The sequence below is a fragment of the Salvelinus sp. IW2-2015 genome, unplaced genomic scaffold, assembly GCF_002910315.2.
Source record: "Salvelinus sp. IW2-2015 unplaced genomic scaffold, ASM291031v2 Un_scaffold3556, whole genome shotgun sequence".
NCBI classification, from domain to species: Eukaryota; Metazoa; Chordata; class Actinopteri; order Salmoniformes; family Salmonidae; genus Salvelinus; species Salvelinus sp. IW2-2015.
The window spans coordinates 75472-94434 of NW_019944835.1; the positions used below are offsets into that span (position 1 = coordinate 75472).

Consider the following 18963-nt stretch of genomic DNA (forward strand, 5'->3'; position numbering starts at 1 on the left):
CTTCTAGTTCCGACAATGCAGTAATAACCAACAAGTAATCTAACCTAACAATTCCACAACTACTACCTTATACGACACACAAGTGTAAAGGGATAAAGAATATGTACATAAAGATATATGAATGAGTGGTGGTACAGAACGGCATGGCAAGATGCAGTAGATGTATAGAGTACGGTATATACATATGAGATGAGTACTGTAGGGTATGTAAACATAAAGTGGCATAGTTTAAAGTGGCTAGTGGTACATGTATTACATAAAGATGGCAAGATGCAGTAGATGATATAGAGTACAGTATATACATATGAGATGGGTAATGTAGGGTATGTAAACATTATATTAAGTGGCATTGTTTAAAGTGGCTAGTGGTACATTTTTACATAATTTCCATCAATTCCCATTTTTAAATGGCTGAGTTGAGTCAGTATGTTGGCACGGCCGCTAAATGTTAGTGGTGGCTGTTTAACAGTCTGATGGCCTTGAGAAGAAGCGTGTTTTCAGTCTCTCGTCCCTGCTTTGATGCACCTGTACTGACCTCGCCTTCTGGATGATAGCGGTGAACAGGCAGTGGCTTGGGTGGTTGTTGTCCTTGATGATCTTTATGGCCTTCCTGTGACATCGGTGTGTGTAGGTGTCCTGGAGGCAGGTAGTTTGCCCCCGGTGATGCGTTCTGCAGACCTCACTACCCTCTGGAGAGCCTTACGGTTGTGGGCGGAGCAGTTGCCGTACCAGCGGTGATACAGCCCGACAGGATGCTCTCGATTGTGCATCTGTAGAAGTTTGTGAGTGCTTTTGGTGACAAGCCGAATTTCTTCAGCCTCCTGAGGTTGAAGAGGCGCTGCTGCGCCTTCTTCACAACGCTGTCTGTGTGGGTGGACCAATTCAGTTTGTCCGTGATGTGTACACCGAGGAACTTAAAACTTTCCACCTTCTCACTACTGACCCGTCGATGTGGATAGGGGGTGCTCCCTCTGCTGTTTCCTGAAGTCCACAATCATCTCCTTTGTTTTGTTGACGTTGATGTTGAGGTATTTCCTGACACCACACTCCGAGGGCCCTCACCTCCTCCCTGTAGGCCGTCTCGTTGTTGTTGTAATCAAGCCTACCACTTTAGTGTCATCCGCAAACTTGATGATTGAGTTGGAGGCGTGCATGGCCACGCAGTCGTGGGTGAACAGGGAGTACAGGAGAGGGCCAGAACGCACCCTTGTGGGGCCCCAGTGTTGAGGATCAGCGGGGTGGAGATGTTGTTACCTACCCTCACCACCTGGGGGCGGCCCGTCAGGAAGTCCAGGACCCAGTTGCACAGGGCGGGGTCGAACCCAGGGTCTCGAGCTTGATGACGAGTTTGGAGGGTACTATGGTGTTAAATGCTGAGCTGTAATCGATGAACAGCATTCTCACATGGGTATTCCTCTTGTCCAGATGGGTTAGAGGCAGGTGCAGTGTGGTTGCGATTGCGTCGTCTGTGGACCTATTGGGTCGGTAAGCAAATTGGAGTGGGTCTAGGGTGTCGTAGTGGAGGTGATATGGTCCTTGACTAGTCTCTCAAAGCACTTCATGATGACGGAAGTGAGTGCTACGGGCGGTAGTCGTTTAGCTCAGTTACCTAGCTTTCTTGGGAACAGGAACAATGGTGGCCCTCTTGAAGCATGTGGGAACAGCAGACTGGGATAAGGATTGATTGAATATGTCCGTAAACACACCACCAGCTGGTCTGCGCATGCTCTGAGGACGCGGCTGGGAATGCCGTCTGGGCCTGCAGCCTTGCGAGGGTTAACACGTTTAAATGTTTTACTCACCTCGGCTCAGTGAAGGAGAGCCCGCAGGTTTTGTAGGGGGCCGTGTCAGTGGCACTGTATTGTCCTCAAAGCGGCAAAAAAGTTGTTTAGCCTGTCTGGGAGCAAGACATCCTGGTCCGCGACGGGGCTGGTTTTCTTTTTGTAATCCGTGATTGACTGTAGACCCTGCCACATACCTCTTGTGTCTGAGCTGTTGAATTGCGACTCGATTTTGTCTCTGTACTGGGACTTAGCCTGTTTGATTGCCTTGCGAGAAGAATAGCTACACTGTTTGTATTCGTCATGCTTCCGTCACCTTGCCCTGGTTAAAAGCAGTGGTTCGCGCTTTCAGTTTCACGCGAATGCTGCCGTCAATCCACGGTTTCTGGTTTGGGAATGTTTTAATCGTTGCTGTGGGTACGACATCGTCAATGCACTTCCTAATGAACTCGCTCACCGAATCAGCATATTCTCAATATTGTTGTTGGACGCAATGCGGAACATATTCCAATCCGCGTGATCGAAGCAGTCTTGAAGCGTGGATTCAGATTGTCGGACCAGCGTTGAACAGACCTGAGCGCGGGAGCTTGTTGTTTGAGTTTCTGTTTAGGCTGGAATCAACAAAATGGAGTCGTGGTCAGCTTTTCCGAAAGGGGGGCGGGGAGGCCTTATATGCGTCGCGGAAATTAGTATAACAATGATCTAGGGTTTTTCCAGACCCTGGTAGCACAATCGATATGCTAGTAGAATTTAGGGAGTTTTGTTTTTAGATTAGCCTTGTTAAAATCCCCAGCTACGATGAATGCAGCCTCAGGGTGTGTGGTTTCCAGTTTACAAAGAGTCAGATAAAGTTCGTTCAGGGCCATCGATGTGTCTGCTAGGGGGGAAATTATACGGCTGTGATTATGATTGAAGAGAATTCCCTTGGTAGATAATGAGTCGACATTTGATTGTGAGGAGTTCAGATCAGGTGAACAGAATGACTTGAGTTCCTGTGTGTTGTTATGATGATCACACCACGTCTCGTTAATCATAAGGCATACCCCCCCGCCCTCTTCTTACCGGAAAGATGTTTGTTTCTGTCGGCGCGATGCATGAAAAACCAGCTGGCTGCACCGACTCCGTTAGCGTCTCTTGAGTTAGCCATGTTTCCGTGAAGCAGAGCACGTTGCAATCCCTGATGTCTCTCTGGAATGCTACCCGTGCTCGGATTTCGTCAACCTTATTGTCAAGAGACTGGACATTGCGAGTAGTATGCTAGGAGTGGAGCGCGATGTGCCCGTCTCCGAAGCCTGACCACGAGACCGCCTCGTTTTCCCCTTTTTCGGATCCATTGTATTGGGTGGAAGGCAAAACACTGGATCCGCTTCGGGAAAGTCATATTCCTGGTAGGAACGATGATGAGTTGACGTTAATCGTATATTCAGTAGTTCCTCCCGACTGTATGTAATGAAACCTAAGATTACCTGGGGTACCGATGTAAGAAATAACACATAAAAAAACAAGATACTGCATATTTCCAAGGAACGCGAAGCGAGGCGGCCATCTCTTTTTCGGCGCCGGAAGTCCACTCAGATTGCTAGATGTAGTAAAACTCTTCCCACATTGACCACAGCTATAGGGTTTCTCTCCTGTGTGATCTCTGGTGAATTGTAATCCTGATGAGGTGAATCTCTTACCACAGTCAGAGCAGCAGTGAGTTCTCTTCCCTGTGGATCTCTGCTGGTGTTTCTTGAGGTGTTCTGATCTGGAGAGATCTTTCCTGCCTCTTCAGCATCATGATGTTGTTGAGGCTCCCCAGAGGATCCACTATATTCCTGTTTCTCTCCTGTGGAACAAACAAAGTGCATATAACAGTATTGATCAACACAGTCACAGCAAACAGTCGTAAAGTACCACTAGCGCTCCCCCACACACCCACGCGCGCACTCCCACCAGCCCACATCAGTCCCAATCATAGTGTGGTGGTGTAAAATAAATCATGGACATGTTGATGTTCATCAGTGTATATATGAATGATGTAAAAATATATTAGTGTTAGAACACTGAGTCTTATTAAAATCACTGTGAGAGCAAGAAATTTCATGTTATTATTGAAGGATGCAGTGATGTTGTCAGCGATGTCTAGCATAGAAAACATCTAAATGAGTTTGGAATACAACATATTTAAATTCTGATATTATTCATTATGAGTGAGCTTCGAACACTCTTAATATGCAGTTGTGAGTCAGGAAAACTGTTTATGAGATCTCCAAAATACAGGTTCCTCCGGTAACTCATGTCGACTGCTATTCTTCTTCAAATCTAAAATTGAGCGGGCACTTTTCCTTTGAGAATGCAATTTTGGTAGCATATTTTAACAGATAACTCCTCCAATTGCTAATATAAGGAAAACACACTAAATGTTATAGTAGAAGATTATAGTCTAGTAAATCTTAACTATTGAAATAGAGTAATGAGAACACCCACTCTAACAGTTGATCGTGATTTGTGAGCCACTATATCCTTTGCATGATATTGCTACATTCAAAACCCAAGCCTAGTCATGATGGTAGGAATACTTTATGCCTAAAAATCTGTGGCTTATGAATAGAGGAAACGACTATTCCTCTATGACAGTGTAGAGGTCATGTGAAAGTTCTCTATTGGGTTATAGTGACGTGAAGCTTATCGTATCCCTAGTTTACATCTGTGCGTGGATCTATAGTTACGCCTATAAACTTCATCCGCGTAAATATGAAGCGCAGAAACCACTATGTCTCTGAATGGGTTGAGGCAGGTATGTGAGGTAAGTTTTGAGTGGGAGGCCCAAGAGTTGATATTCTCGTGTAATTGAGCAGCAACTCCAGAATTACAAAACTAGTTACTCGTGCCATGTTATCTTGTTATATCTAAGGTAAAAGATAGAAGCCCTTACAAACAGCCTGGACACAGGCTTATTATGGAGTTGATTTGTAGAGTGTGTTACTTAGTTTCTGTAATAAGGAACAAACAACAAACTAGGAGAACGATTATGGATTATATGTTCATAACAACTCGAATCATGGAAATGCCAACTATGTTCTTTATGGATGTTATTCGTTTTAGCAATTAGACGTGCGAATAAACGAGGGACTCATTATCCACTTATTTCATTAAGATGGTTAGTTTTCAGTTTTATATACTTCTTAAGATGAGAAACACGATATGTTTAACTGGTATTGTAGTCGAATTTAGTAGACCATCCTTGGGCTAAAAGAGAAGGACCCAAACTATATATGAATGATAAAAAGGCTTAAGCTAATTATATAGACCTACTGTAGGACCCATAACTTCACCTAACAACAACATAGACCAACTGTAGGACCCATAACTTCACCTAACAATAACATAGACCTACTGTAGGACCCATAACTTCACCTAACATAGACCTACCGTAGGACCCATAACTTCACCTAACAATAACATACACCTACTGTAGGACCCATAACTTCACCTAACAACAACATAGACCTACTGTAGGTCCTTAACTTCACCTAACAACAAATATAGGAAAATAGCTCTGTGTGTTGTATAATAGCCTATCCGTCAAGGAACAGTTCTCTACACATTATGAGCAAAGTATATCTGTGTGCAAACAGACTAACGAGACCCTACAGTAAATTAAGCAGACAATAACATTATAAACATCAATTTGTTAGGAATGTTGGATCCAACATGGAGCACGGCATAACTGTCTTGACCAGAGTAATGAATGAAGAAGCACTCTGGTTGTTGTTGCATGTCGTGATGTTTGTCATTTGACTGGCATTCAGAAAATGATTTCCTGGATCAGCTGATGATAGTTGAACATGTGACTGTAACTAAACAGCTACAGTATTAAGTATTATGTGTAATTATTGAAGAACCGTGTTAATGACAGTATCCATTTGGGTGTTGTCAATAAAGTTAAGATTATATATATTTTTATTATACCTTTATTTAACCAGGTAGGCCAGTTGAGAACAATTTCTCATTTACAACTGCGACTTGACCAAGATAAAGCAAAGCAGTGCCTCAAAAACAACACAGATTTACACGTGGGATAAACAAAAGTACAGTCAATAACACAATAGAAAAATCTATATACAGTGTGTGCAAATGGAGTACGGAGGTAAGGCAATAAATAGGCCATAGTAGCAAAGTAATTACAATTTAGCAAATTAACACTGGAGTGATAGATGTGCAGATGATGTGCAAGTAGAAATACTGGGAAAAAGAGCAAAAAAAGTAAATAAAAACATGGGGATGAGGTAGGCAGTTGGATGGGCTATTTACAGATGGGCTGTGTACAGCTGCAGCGATCGGTAAGCTGCTCAGATAGCTGATGCTTAAAGTTAGTGAGGGAGATATGTCTCCAACTTCAGCGATTTTTGCAATTCCTTCCAGTCGTTGGCAGCAGAGAACTGGAAGGAAAGGTGGCCAAAGGAGGTGTTGCTATGCTGACCAGCGAGCTGAGATAAGGGGGGACTTTACCTAGCAAAGACTTATAGATGACCTGGAGCCAGCTGACCTGGGTTTGGCAACGAATATGTATCGAGGGCCAGCTGACAAGAGTATACAGTTCGCAGTGGTGGCTGGTATATGGGGAATTGGTGACAACACGGATGGCACTGTGAAGGACTGAATCCAGTTTGCTGAGTAGAGTGTTGGAGGCTATTTTGTAAATGACATCGCCGAAGTCAAGGATCGGTAGGATAGTCCGTTTTACGAGGGTATGTTTGGCAGCGTGAGTGAAGGAGGCTTTGTTGCGAAATAAGAAGCCGGGTCTAGATTTAATTTTGGATTGGAGAAGCTAAATATTAGTCTGGAAGGAGAGATTATAGTTGTCCACATATTCTAAGTCAGAACCGTCCAGAGTAGTGATGCTAGTCGGGCCGGTGTGGGCAGCGATCGGTTGTTGATTGATCGGTTGTTCTTATCGGCTGTTGAGTCGAACGCCTTGGCCAGGTCGATGAAGACGGCTGCACAGTACTGTCTTTTATCGATGGCGGTTATGATATCGTTTAGTACCTTGAGCGTGGCTGATGTGCACCCATGACCAGCTCGGAAACCGGGATAGTCAGAACATCAACATGTGAGCGCCTGGGGACACACAGGTCCTGGGGTAACCTCTACATCACCCGAGGAACAGAGGAGTAGGATGAGGGTAAGGCTAAAGGCTATCAGAACTGGTCGTCTAGTGCGTTGTGAACAGTGAATAAAAGGGCAGATTTCTGGGTGTGGTAGGATAGATTCAAGGCATAATGTACAGACAGGGGTACGGTAGGGTGCGGGCACAGTGGAGGTAAACCTAGGCATTGAGTGATGATAAGAGAGGTTGCACCTCTGGAGGCACCGGTTATGATAGGTGAGATCACCGCATGTGTGGGAAGTGGGACAAAAGAGTTCTCTGAGGCATGTTGAGTGGGACTAGGGGCTCCGCAGTAAAATAAAACAATGATAACTACCCTAATCAACAGTATTCAAGGCATATTTACATTAGAGAGAGACATAAAGTGAGACATAAAGCAATCACAGATGTTGATTGTGAGAGCTAGCTAAGACAACAACGGGTAAGACAACAGTTAATCAGCTAAGACAACAGCAGGTAAAATGGCGATGAATGGGCAGAGAGGGTCAGTTAACTACACACAGGGACTGAGTTCGAGGCTGGGCCGACAGAAACAAAATTTTAAAAATGGAGACCCGTGATTAATGAACAGTCCAGCAGGCATCAGCTTTGTAGCCAAGTGATTATAGGGTCCAGTGAACAGCAATATATGAACCAGGGAAGCCGTTAGGTAGTCATTACTACGCTAGCCGGGATACGCGCCTGGCTCGAGGCTAACTGGTGCTAGCTCGGGACAAGGGCATCACCGATGTCTGGCAAAGGCCGGTTGAGGGCACATCGGACGGAATTGCGTCAGTAGACCAGTCGTGATGGATCGGCGGGGCTCCGTGTCGACAAAGGGTCCAGGCCAATTGGCAAAAGAGGTATTGTAGCTGGAGTAATTTTGTTTGCTAGCCGGGAGATGCACCTGGCTCGAGGCTAACTGGTGCTAGCTTCGGGACAAGGGTGTTAGCCACTGTAGCCAATCCGTTGCAAAGGTCCAGAACTTACGGCAGGAATCCGGTGATGTAGTGGCTTCTAGTCGTCTTTGTGAAGAGTCTGGGAGGCATCAGCTGTGTAGCCGAGTGGTCATAGGGTCCACTGAGCAGGCCGGGAGATGGGCCTGGCTCAAGGCTAGCTTCGGGTCTGGGCCACTCGTTGGCAGCTAGCTAGCTGCAATTATCCGGTGTAATGGTCCAGAGCTTACGGCAGGAATACAGTGATGTAGTGGAGAAAAACAGTCCGATATGCTCAGGGTTGATATCGCGCTGTACAGACTGGCAGGTATTATCCAGGCTAAAAGCGGCTGGTGTCTGAGCTAAAAAGGTAAAGGCCGCAAGCAGTGGCTAACAATGACTAAATAGCTAGAAGCTAATTAGTTGGTTAGCTTCTGATGGCTAGCTGCTGATGGAGGTTCTAGCTATAAGGTCTAAAAAAAAAATAGCAGATCCGTATCATAATGGGTGAGGCGGGTTGCCGTCTTGGATTACAAGATGACTCTGTTAAAAACCATTGGATTTAGCAAACTCTGAAATGATTGAAAACTGTTTTCCCAGCGTAACATAAGGAGCCACTAAATTATACATAGTTCGAGTGCATTTCAGAATACAAAAAAACTGTCTGACAGCAAGATCCTGTATTTAAGTTGAAGTTTATCATATGACAAGCGTAACGTTATGACTATAACTACTGTTCCCTGAAGGAGGGAAACTAGGTACAACATACTATCACAAATTCACGCCTTGCTGGAAGCCCCGCCTTCCACAGGTGATGAGCGTGAGGTTTGGATTTAATCCTTCAATTTAATACCGCTCTTCACCGACCCAGGAAGGTGTGGGGCCAATTAGGTGTTGTACCTCGTTTCCCTCCTTCAGGGAAGTGTAATTATAATCAAAGTTACACTCCCTTTCAGTCAGTCAACTTCGGGACAACATACTATGGGGAAATACAATCATTCCCCAACCGACCCAAACGAATACTAAATGAAACAGCCCATGGCAGATCACCCAGACCTGACCCCGCAAGATGTGTCAGTTTTGTCAATTTATTCATTGTCTTTTGTTTGAAACACTCCTGTCAGTGTTGAGTAAGGACGCAGACCTGATTACACATATAGAAGTAGGGCTAGTCTACCTGGACTGAGCACAAACGTAGGCCTATAAATGTGCCTATTTGGGGATGTCTGATAGTATTTCTGATTGTCTTAACGCACCACCACGAATGAGTTGTGGAGCTTTAAAAAAATATATATATTCAACTCCAACTAATTTTTTCTTCACCTCAAACAGCAGGTAAACAAAGTCTTATTAGAATCCATTACGAATGACAATAGTTGCTCAAAGTATTTGTAAATTATTTCCAGCTCTCGCCCTTTCGATAACCACTCAGCATTAAAGGGAAAAATGTAATGCTCTGATCCAGTGGAAATGTTATAAAATACCTGATTACTTCTTATCCTTTGCACAAATAGACGACAGCTGTGTCTGTCCAGAACTCACTGGCACCCAGAATATTTTATACAATGTTGCAAGTTTCGGAGGACCCAGTTGATAGTTGATAGAATGTTTCAAGTTCGTTGTTGACAGGCCATGTGCAGCCAATGTGATTTATAGGATATTTATTTTTAATCTGGATATTTTCTACCTGCAGGCTGCAAATGTTTTTGTTTGTTGGTTTCATATAGGCTATTTTTACATAGTTGGCAATGGCAATAAAAGTTACTTTTAGATTTGTATAATTTTCATTTAGATAGAATGTAGATTAATCACAGATAATGATGTTGAGATAAAGACTAATATAATTATTATTACTATTATAAATTAAATGAAACTTTTCCAGTAAAATGTGAATATGAAAATCCTAACTGGCACCAGATTAGTAGAAATGGTCAGAGAAATTGGCACTACAAATGGAAAAGGTTGCCGACTCTGTGTATCCTATTACCAGAAACTATAGGAGCATAACGACTGCTGTGGTACCTATTACCAGAAACTATAGGAGCATAACGACTGCTGGTGTAATCTATTACCAGAAACTATAGGAGCATAACGACTGCTTTGTAGCCTATTACCAGAAACTATAGGAGCATAACGACTGCTGTTGTAGCCTATTACCAGAAACTATAGGAGCATAACGACTGCTGGTGTAGCCTATTACCAGAAACTATAGGAGCATAACGACTGCTGGTGAGCCTATTACCAGAAACTATAGGAGCATAACGACTGCTGGGTAATCTATTACCAGAAACTATAGGAGCATAACGACTGCTGGTGTAGCCTATTACCAGAAACTATAGGAGCATAACGACTGCTGGTGTAGCCTATTACCAGAAACTATAGGAGCATAACGACTGCTGGTGTAGCCTATTACCAGAAACATAAGGAGCATAAACTGCTGGTTTAGCCTATTACCAGAAACTATAGGAGCATAACGACTGCTGGTGTAGGCTATTACCAGAAACTATAGGAGCATAACGACTGCAGAATTTACGAAGGCAAGCAGCAGCGGGAGGAGTAGGCTAAGGAAGAGGTTTTTCTGATTGTATCTTGTTTCAGAGGTGTCACAATAGCCCATAAGACAAAGTGAAAACAGGTAAAAAACAAGAAATACCTATTTACATAAGTATTCAGACCCTTGCTATGAGACTCAAAATTGCTTTCAGGTGCATCTTGTTCCATAATCATCCTTGAGATGTATCTACAACTTGTTCAGAGTCCACCTGTGTAAATTCAATTGATTGGATATGATTTGAAGGACACACCTGTCTATATAAGGTCCCAATTGACAGTGCATGTCAGAGAAAAACCAAGCAATGAGGTCGAAGGAATTGTCCGAGAGCTCCAGACAGGATTGTCGAGGCCAGATCTGGGGAGGGTACCAAAAAAATTCTGCAGCATGGATCCCCAAGAACACAGTGGCCTCCATCATTAAATGGAATACTCTCCTAGAGCTGCACCGGCCAAACTAGCGATTGGGAGAAGGGCTTGGTCAGGAGTGACCAAAAACCTGATGTCACTCTGACAGAGCTCCGAGTTCCTCGTGGAGATGGAGAACCTCAGAAGGACAACCATCTCTGCAGCACCCACAATCAGCCTTTATGGTAGAGTGGCCAGAGGAAACACTCCTCAGTAAAAGACACATGACAGCCTGCTTGGAGTTTGACAAAAAAAAGCACCTAAAAACTCTAAGACCATGAGAAAACAAGATTCTCTGCTGGATGAAACCAAGATTGAACTCCTTAGCCTGAATGCCAAGCGTCACAGCTGGAGGAAACCTGCACCATCCCTACGGTAAGCATGTGCGCAGCATCATGCTTGGGGATTTTTTCAGCAGCAGACTGGAGACTAGTCCGGAAACTATTAGTGAAATATTTTGATATAATATTTAAGTATTGAGTTGAAATTATCTAATTGAATGAAAAGTACAGCAATTATGTTCTAGAAACGTATCGCAATTGAGAAATCGATCCATCGAGATGAATATTTGACTATTTTAGCTGCCAGAGCCAGTCTACCTCTGAAAATAACATACAGTCCTTGGACCTTGAGGAGTATTGGGGGCAGCAATCAGCAGTAGAAACAATAACAAAGCGTACTCCCTGACCGTTTCGGTAAAAAGCTGAGGGATGGGGCTGGAGAAATGCAACCATCCATGATATCAACATTCCAGTTTTAACCATATTTTGAGGATATACAGTGTTTGTTTATATTTACTAACAAACATTGGAGTAAAAAAAAGCTCATATTTTGGGTTCTGATGGGGTACAACAGTTTAACTAAGCTCATGAGACATTTATAAGTGAATTCTTAAAGAAACAATGGGTACATATCATTAATGTTTAAGTCCCAAAATGGATGTAACAACTACTGATTGCCCCTTTAAGACTATATATTGGGCTAATCTAATAGGAGATATTGAGGACTACAGTATTTCAGGTATTGTCATTGGATGCATTTTATAACTTGTTAACGTTTTGTTGATGGTCCACTCTTGATGTTCTACACGTTACAGTGTAGCTTCAGCCATTCCTACAGAACAACATTAAAGTGTAGAACCCCTTTACTGCATATTGGTTCAACGACTGCAGAGACGGTACTTACTGGTGTTAAACAGATCTCCAACCTCCTCTTCTTCCTCCAATGTGACAGTAATCTCCCCCTCCTCCTCATCCGCTTCTTCTTTTACTGTGACATCCTCCTCCTCTTCCTCTTCTTTAACTGAAACGTCTTTCTCCTCTTCTTTCACTGTAACAGCCTCAACCTCTACTTCTTGTTTTACTGTGACATCCTCTTCTTCCTTCTCCTCTTTCACAAGAGCTTCTTTCTCCGTCCACCAGACCGCCTCTTCTTTAACAGGAGGGGGGATGTTTAGGGAGCTCATGTTCGGGGATAATAGCTAGCTAGCTATCATTAGCGACTAGGCTAGTGCTAATTTAACCAGCCAGCTACTATAGCTGACTAATACAAAATAACGTAATATTAAATAGGTAAATAATAAGTAGATACGACCTAAGTGTGTCGAAAACACAGTAGCTAATATACACCGAAAGCGTATAAATAGCTTGAATCGTTCGGCTATGTTGACTAGCAAGCTACTGTTAGGGTTGCGTCAATTCAATCTGGTATAAGGATAAGTATGACATTGAGTCACCGATTGTATGCTATGTATTTTTTATTAACTAAGCAATAAATGGCAAATGCAACTTTCGTATATACGGGTTCACTGTACCACCCCGCAGGGTAGAACAGGGAACTGACTTGTTCCTGACAAAGAAATTATAATATACTCTGACAGAGGTAGTTCCTGCTTCCGAGCCGGCCGAGCCGGCCTGAGACTGGGCGTGGTTTAGACTCACCCAGCCTATCGCCGGCGCTCAGGCTAGTCCTAGCCTCTTTGCGCTCTTTGGTGTCCCGGCGCTGTTGCTGTGTATATTACGCTCCCTCACCCCAGAGGCTGAGGTCAGACAGCTCTGCAACATTGTCTGAGCTATTTGCACCTGCATACAAAGCACACTGTTCCCGCTCAAGGCTAACCACAGCTTCCCAGCACACTTATCTGGGGCTAACTGTTACTTCCAGCACACACACACAGACACCCAGGCGCCCAGGCCAACAGTTGCTAATATTCAATCACATGTGATATAGTAAGGGCTATAGTGTATAACTCAGAATCTCACACTACCGAGGTGGTTGACAAGCTGTTTATGAAGAACCGTCCACTAGATTATACATCACGCTGGCAGCATCGCCTGAAAGACGCACATTGCCGTCTGCTGACTGGAGGGGGAAACGCAGTTGAGGATCATATTTTATTTTCAGACAAAGATTATTTTAAATGGATTTAATTAAATAATACTATTATATTGAGACATACAAAGACAGGAATGTGTTGATTGATGAATGCGAATAAAAAATGTTTACTACAGCATTACTGTTTACTACTGTTTACTACTGTTCCTACATCTAAATAAGTAGCTAGCTACTGTAGGTCCATACTGCTCCTACATGGTGTAACAATACATCATGTAGATGTATATAATGAACAGACTAGGTCTATACTGCTCCTACATGGTGTAACAATACATCATGTAGATGTATATAATTGAAAGACTAGGTCTATACTGCTCCTACATGGTTGTAACACATACATCAATGTAGATGTATATAATGAAGCACTAGGTCTATTACTGTCTCTACATGGTGTACAACACATCATGTAGATGTATATACTACCGACACGCTAGCGTCTCATACGCCCTACATGTTGTAACAACCATCATGTAAGATGTATACTAATGAACAGACTAGGCTCTATACTGCTCCTACATGGTGTACAATACATCATGTAGATGTATATACATGAAAGACCTAGCGCTCTATACTGTTCCTACATCGGTGCACTACATCCATGTAGTGATATACATGAACCCTACGGCTCTCACTACTGTCTACACTGCGCTGTAACAACACATCATGCTAGATGTAATAATGAACAGACTAGGTCTTATGTCTACTGCTCGCTCAACATGCACCTGTTGTTTTAATAACAGAGTATACTGCAATGGTTAAATGCATCCTAGTAGATGTATATATTGAACAGACTAGGTCTATACTGCTCCTACATGTGTAACAAATCATCATGGAGATGTATATAATTGACAGCCTAGGTCTAGTACTTTCCTACTGGTGTAACAACACTCCACTGTAAGAATGTATACTAATAAGCAGACCTAGATCTATACTCGCTCCTACATGGTGTAACAATTACATGTAGATGTATAGTAATGAACAAGCACTATGGGTCTATCTGCTCCAGTGTGTAACAATAACATCATGTAGAGTATATAAGAACAGAAGAGTCTATATACTGGCTCCTTTACATTATTATGTATTATTATGGTGTTATTTTTTCGCCTTTATTTTAACCAGGTCGGCCAGATTGAAAACAAGTTCTCATTACAACTGCGACCTGGCCAAGATAAAGCAAAGCAGTTCCGACAAAAACCAACAACACAGAGTTACACGATGAACAAAAAACATTCAGTCAACAACACAATAGAACATCTGAGTAATATATTTTTGATGTTAGAAATATTGTGAAACACGATCATTCCAATATTAATACAGATATTATGGACATTTTATTTAAAACATCGTAATTAAATTATAAATTGTCAGCTCCTTTATTTTACCCTAAATGTTTTTGCTATAATGTGTGCCATTGCCCGGCTATTAAAAATGGCAGGCGACTATTGGAGACTCGCCTTTGAATTTAATTATGGAAGTAACTTGATGTGTCGGTCAATGAAATGGAGGCCTTCAAACATGGAAAGTGCAAGCTTGTGGATGAAACATTATTGCGAGTTAGCTTGAGGTGCTACGGGTGCCAAAAGAGATGATAGTGGATTGAGTGTTGATTGGTGATTAGAGCGGAGGCGGGAGAAGATGTCCCAAAATCCCACTTTAACAGAAGCCGATCAGAGAGTGGTGAAAAAAAGTAGATACCGAGTAGTGCAGCCAGTCGAAAGTACTTGCATCGAAGTGCTAGAGGCATCACTACTTGACCCGGGGTTTGATCCCGGGCTGTACCAACAAAACATGCTGTTGATCGGAGTCCCATTAGGGCAGCACAACTATAGGCTAAGCGTTGTCCGGGTTAAGGGGGGTTTGGTTGGGGGGGCTTTACTACCTCTATGCGAATCCCTTGTGGCGCCGCAGGCTGACCTCGGCCGTCAGGGTGAACAGTGTTTCCTCCGACATATTGGTGCCTGGTCCAATAGCAGCCAGGGGGAAACAACGTTTCAGACAAAACAACTGACGTACACTAACACAACATTAAACAAAGCTTTAAAAACACACACAGTACAACAATATACATTTTACGGTAAAAACACGAAAGTCTTGACTAAAAACAGCTGTCCTAAAAAACCATTACACTCCTTCTATACATCGATTCAAGTGTCTTAAAGCTCCACCAACGAAACTAGATCATCAACATTTTTTAATGTCAGGAGAGAATTCCGAGGACCACGACTAGTAAACAATTTCGACCGTTCTAATTTTTTGTTAGAAGCAATGAGAAGGGGACCGTAATTGATATTTTATTTTTGTACCAAACCTGACTAAAAAAGAACAGAGATAAAATGGGGCATTAACCCAATATGGCCGTAAATAATCAGTGTATAACCCGTGTTTAAGCCTACGCAAAGTCAATGACGACCAGCCAACAGCACTGTTAACATCACAATATCGAAATTGTGGAGAAAAAACGGGGGTTAAAATTATTTTTTAAGTGCCCGAAATGGTTGTTCCCCCCCCATTTACAACAACATCATTGAGCACCATCACTATCTTTCCTTCATGATCTCCTGCCATGTTTACATATCTGGCATTTACTCCATCTCATATACTGTATTCTATCCTATTCTACTGTATCTTAGTCTATGTATTACTCATCTCATATGTATATGAAGATATTATTTTTTCGTCCAAGGGGGCTTAGCAGTCAGACGTCTTTTTCTGTTCCGTATTGTTCGTGTCCTGGTATATATAAATTTACACCCTTTCTCGCATATCCTTTTATCTATTTATATCAAGAACTCAACTACAAAGCTTTCTTGCAAAAAGCTTTCCTGCCCAACCCGCTTCACCAATTACCAAAAAGTATATTTACCTCAATCTTTGAAAATCCATCAGTGGAAGCTAGCCCAGGGCTAATTCAAGGAAGCTAGCCTGAAAGCTAACCAGAAGCTACTCCGAAGCTAGCCAGAAGCTAATCCTGCTGCTGCCCCGAAATTAGCCGGTTGCTTGGCTAGCGTTGGTGTTTCAGCTGCCCACGTTTAGTGGTCATCAGCTATTCCTGTTAGCTCGATAATCTACCGTCACTTTTGTCAACGCGACTCGGACCGGAGCATTTCCGGAACTCTTTTTCTCTCAGTTTCCCCGGATTCCAGCCGCAGGCTCTGGACACTTGCACCTGAATTTTCGCAGCTAGCTAGCTGCCAAAAACCGTGTGACTATGGCTTACGTCGGACCCCGGAGCAAACTCTAATCATTCTGGAGCTAGCCAGCTGAGTAGTTCCATCACCATCCGAGACCCGTTTCTTTTGTTGTTGCTGCGCAGATACTGAACCCACCCGGGCCTTCACGACTGACGTGCCCGACGACTGCCGACGGTATCTGCCCGAAGGATTTATCCAAACTGGCACCTTCCGTCCCGACGTTACCTTAGAACGCTCATCGGAGGCCCGCTAATCGTGCTGTCTTATCGGCTTGCTATTTGAACAAGTATATTGGACAAACTGATTATATTATTATTTATTTATTTATTTTATTTTCCTTGGCGTCACTATATCTTATTTTGCCAATTTGGATTGATCCCCCCTCTTACCACACGGAACCCCACTACACGGAACCCCACTAACCTTACCGACGGAAAACGCACGGGTATCTACAAACAGACCTCCATTTCTATGCTGCTACCGATAGCCATTATACCCGGCCAGCTGTCTGGATCGCCACGACCCCAACCAACCTCTACTCACTGGAACCCTTATTGGATCACTCGTATAGCCCATTGCCTCTCCTTAATGTAAAATAGCCTTGTCCATTGCTGTTCTGGTAGTGTTTATTGGCCTTATTTCACTGTAAATCCAAATCAAATCAAATCAAATTTTATTAGTCACCATACACATGGTTAGCAGATGTTAATGCGAGTGTAGCGAAAAGCTTGTGCTTGTAGTTCCGACAATGCGATAATAACCAACATAATCTAAGCCTAACAATTCCACACTTACTACCTCACACACACACACAAGTGTTAAAGGATAAAGAATAATGTTACATAAAGATATATGATAGAGTGGTGGTACAGAACGGCATGCAGGATGCAGTAGATGGTATAGAGTACGGTATATACGTTATGAGATGAGTACTGTAGGGTATGGAAACATAGAAAGTGGCATAGTTTAAATGCTAGTGGTACAATGTATTGCATAAAGATGCAAGATTGCAGTAGATGATTATAGAGTACAGATATACATATGAGATGGGTAATGTAGGGTATGTAAACATTGTATTAAGTGCATTGGCTTAAAGTGGCTAGTGTACATTACCATTATTTCCATCAATTCCATTTTTAAGGCTGGAGTTGAGTCAGTTATGTTTGGCAGCGGCCGCTAAATGTTAGTGCGTGGCTGTTAACAGGTGCTGATGGCCCTGAGATAGAAGCGGTTTTTCAGTCTCTCGGCTCCCTGCTTGATGCACCTGTACTACCTCGCCTTCTGATGATAGCGGGCGTGAACAGGCAGTGGCTTGGGTGGTTGGTGTCCTTGATGATCTTTATGCCTTCCTGTGACATCGGGTTGGTGTAGGTGTCCTGGAGGCAGGTAGTTTGCCCCTCGGTGATGCGTTTCTGCAGACCTCACTACCCTCTGGAGAGCCTTACGTTGCGTGGGCGGGAGCAGTTGGGCCGTACCAGGCGGTGATACAGCCGACAGGCATGCTTCTCGAATTGTGCATCTGTAGAAGTTTGTGAGGTGCTTTTGTGACAAGCCGAATTCTTCAAGCCGCCTGTGAGTGTTTTGAAGAGGCCGCTGCTGCGCCTTCTTCACAACGCTGTCTGTGTGGGTGGACCAATTTACCAGTTTGTCGGTGATTGTTACACCGAGGAACTTAAAACTTCCACCTTCTCCACTACTGACCCGTCGATGGGGATAGGGGGGTGCTCCCTCTGCTGTTCCTGAAGTCCACAATCATTCTCCTTTGTTGTGTTGACGTTGAGGTGAGGTGATTTTCCTGACACCACACTCCGAGGGCCCTCAAACCTCCTCCCTGTAGGCCGTCTCGTCGTTGTTGGTAATCAAGCCTACCACTGTAGTGTCATCCGCACAAACTTGATGATTGAGTTGGAAGGCGTGCATGGCCACGCAGTCGTGGGTTGAACAGGAGTACAGAGAGGCGCGCAGAACGCACCCTTGTGGGGCCCCCAGTGTTGAGGATTCAGCGGGTGGAGATGTTGTTACCTACCCTCACCACCTGGGGGCGGCCCTCAGAAGTCCAGACCCAGTTGCACAGGCGGGTCGAGAGCCCAGGGTCTCGAGCTTCGATGGACGAGTTTGGAGGGGTACTATGGTGTAAATGGCTGAGCTGTAATCGATGAACAGCATTCTCACATGGTATTCCTTTGTCCAGATGGGTTAGAGCAGTGTAGACAGTTGTGGTTGCAAATTGACGGCGTCTGTACCTATTGGTCGAGTAAGCAAATTGAGATGGTCATAGGATAAGTCCAGGATAGGTGGAGGTGGAATATGGTCCTTGACTAAGTCTCTTCAAAAGCACATTCAATAAGATGACCGAGAAGTGAGTGCTACGGAAGAGGCCGATTAGTCGTATACTAGACTCAGTACCCTTAACTTTCCTTGGACAGAGCATGGTGGCCCTCTGATGAGACCTGGAGGAAGCAGAACCGGGCATAAGCGCACCTATTAGACACTATGCTCGTAAACACCAAGCCACGCTGTGGCTGCGGCGATGCTTGAGACGCGGCTGGCGAATCATTCTTGCTCGTGCCTGG

The 18963-nt window shown here is 43.6% G+C and overlaps 1 protein-coding gene and 1 long non-coding RNA gene across 6 annotated transcripts in view; both read right to left on the bottom strand.

The window, feature by feature from the left end:
- The window catches only part of LOC139025917 (uncharacterized), a 5675-nt gene extending 376 nt beyond the window's left edge, over positions 1–5299 (bottom strand). For all 3 annotated transcript variants that reach the window (XR_011477590.1, XR_011477591.1, XR_011477589.1), the window contains exon 1: positions 5075–5299. This is a non-coding gene — a long non-coding RNA (uncharacterized lncRNA). The remainder of the gene's footprint in view (positions 1–5074) is intronic.
- The window catches only part of LOC139025915 (zinc finger protein 177-like), a 60153-nt gene extending 47663 nt beyond the window's left edge, over positions 1–12490 (bottom strand). For all 3 annotated transcript variants that reach the window (XR_011477587.1, XM_070441183.1, XM_070441181.1), the window contains exon 1: positions 11991–12490. Coding sequence is in view for 2 of the 3 variants with exons in the window: in XM_070441183.1 (XP_070297284.1) it covers positions 11991–12270 (280 nt within the window). In the remaining variant the exon portion in view is untranslated. The remainder of the gene's footprint in view (positions 1–11990) is intronic.
- Positions 12491–18963: the final 6473 nt, after the last annotated feature.